Here is a 792-nt window from a genome sequence, read left to right as displayed (position 1 = left end):
GCCCAGCCAAATGCGCTACTTTCTCTATTATGAATTAATTGTAGATGATTGAAAAGTACATCTAGAAATGTGTGGAAAACATGCATGCGCTCCTTATTTTCACAGGTTTAAATCCCAATCCTGTTTTGATTGTCCTTGTTTTCAGGTTACATTTACCATCAGTGTGACATCTCAAGGTTGTCCAAAGCAAGGAAAGCCTGAGACAATCAAGATAAAGCCTCTGGGATTCACAGAGGAGGTCGAGATCACCCTCAGCTTTATCTGTGAGTGTGAATGCCATAAAGAGGGTGTCGCCAACAGCGATGACTGTCACTTTGGGAATGGGACCTACGAATGTGGAGCCTGCAAGTAAGGATTGATATCACCGCAAGCTTCTGGCTTCTGGATATAAGAATGTTGGAAGACTCATCCGAAGCACAAAATTGTGAATCCCTCCCTCCTACCCCCCAGGTGTTATGAGGGACGCGTCGGCAAACGGTGTGAATGCAGCAGCAACGACGTGGCTACAGAGGACATGGACCGCACCTGCCGCAAAGATAACGGCACGGACATCTGCAGCGGCAGTGGCGAATGCGTGTGCGGCACATGCGAGTGCAAGAAGAAGGACAATTCGGAGGAGCGGTACAGCGGACAGTACTGCGAGTGTGACAACTTCAACTGTGACCGCTCGGAAAGCAAACTGTGCGCAGGTAAGGCAACATAATGGAGCGCTGAAAGCAATTATGAGGCTCTTATTCTGAGACCATATTAAGTATCGTCCCCTCTTATTTTGTTGTTTGTTTTTTTTTTTTT

General features: G+C 46.8%; 1 protein-coding gene across 1 annotated transcript; it reads left to right on the top strand.

Moving 5' to 3' along the window:
* Nucleotides 1-67: 67 nt before the first annotated feature.
* LOC109509059 (integrin beta-1-B-like) lies at nucleotides 68-730 on the top strand. Its single transcript, XM_019858982.1, has 2 exons — nucleotides 68-348; nucleotides 451-730. The coding sequence occupies exons 1-2, from the start codon at nucleotides 68-70 to the stop codon at nucleotides 701-703; spliced, it is 534 nt and encodes a 177-aa protein (XP_019714541.1). The 3' UTR covers nucleotides 704-730.
* Nucleotides 731-792: the final 62 nt, after the last annotated feature.

The sequence above is a fragment of the Hippocampus comes genome, unplaced genomic scaffold (genome assembly GCF_001891065.2).
Source record: "Hippocampus comes isolate QL1 unplaced genomic scaffold, H_comes_QL1_v1.1 C16749916, whole genome shotgun sequence".
Taxonomy (NCBI): Eukaryota; Metazoa; Chordata; class Actinopteri; order Syngnathiformes; family Syngnathidae; genus Hippocampus; species Hippocampus comes.
This window is presented reverse-complemented; position numbering and strand designations above follow the sequence as displayed.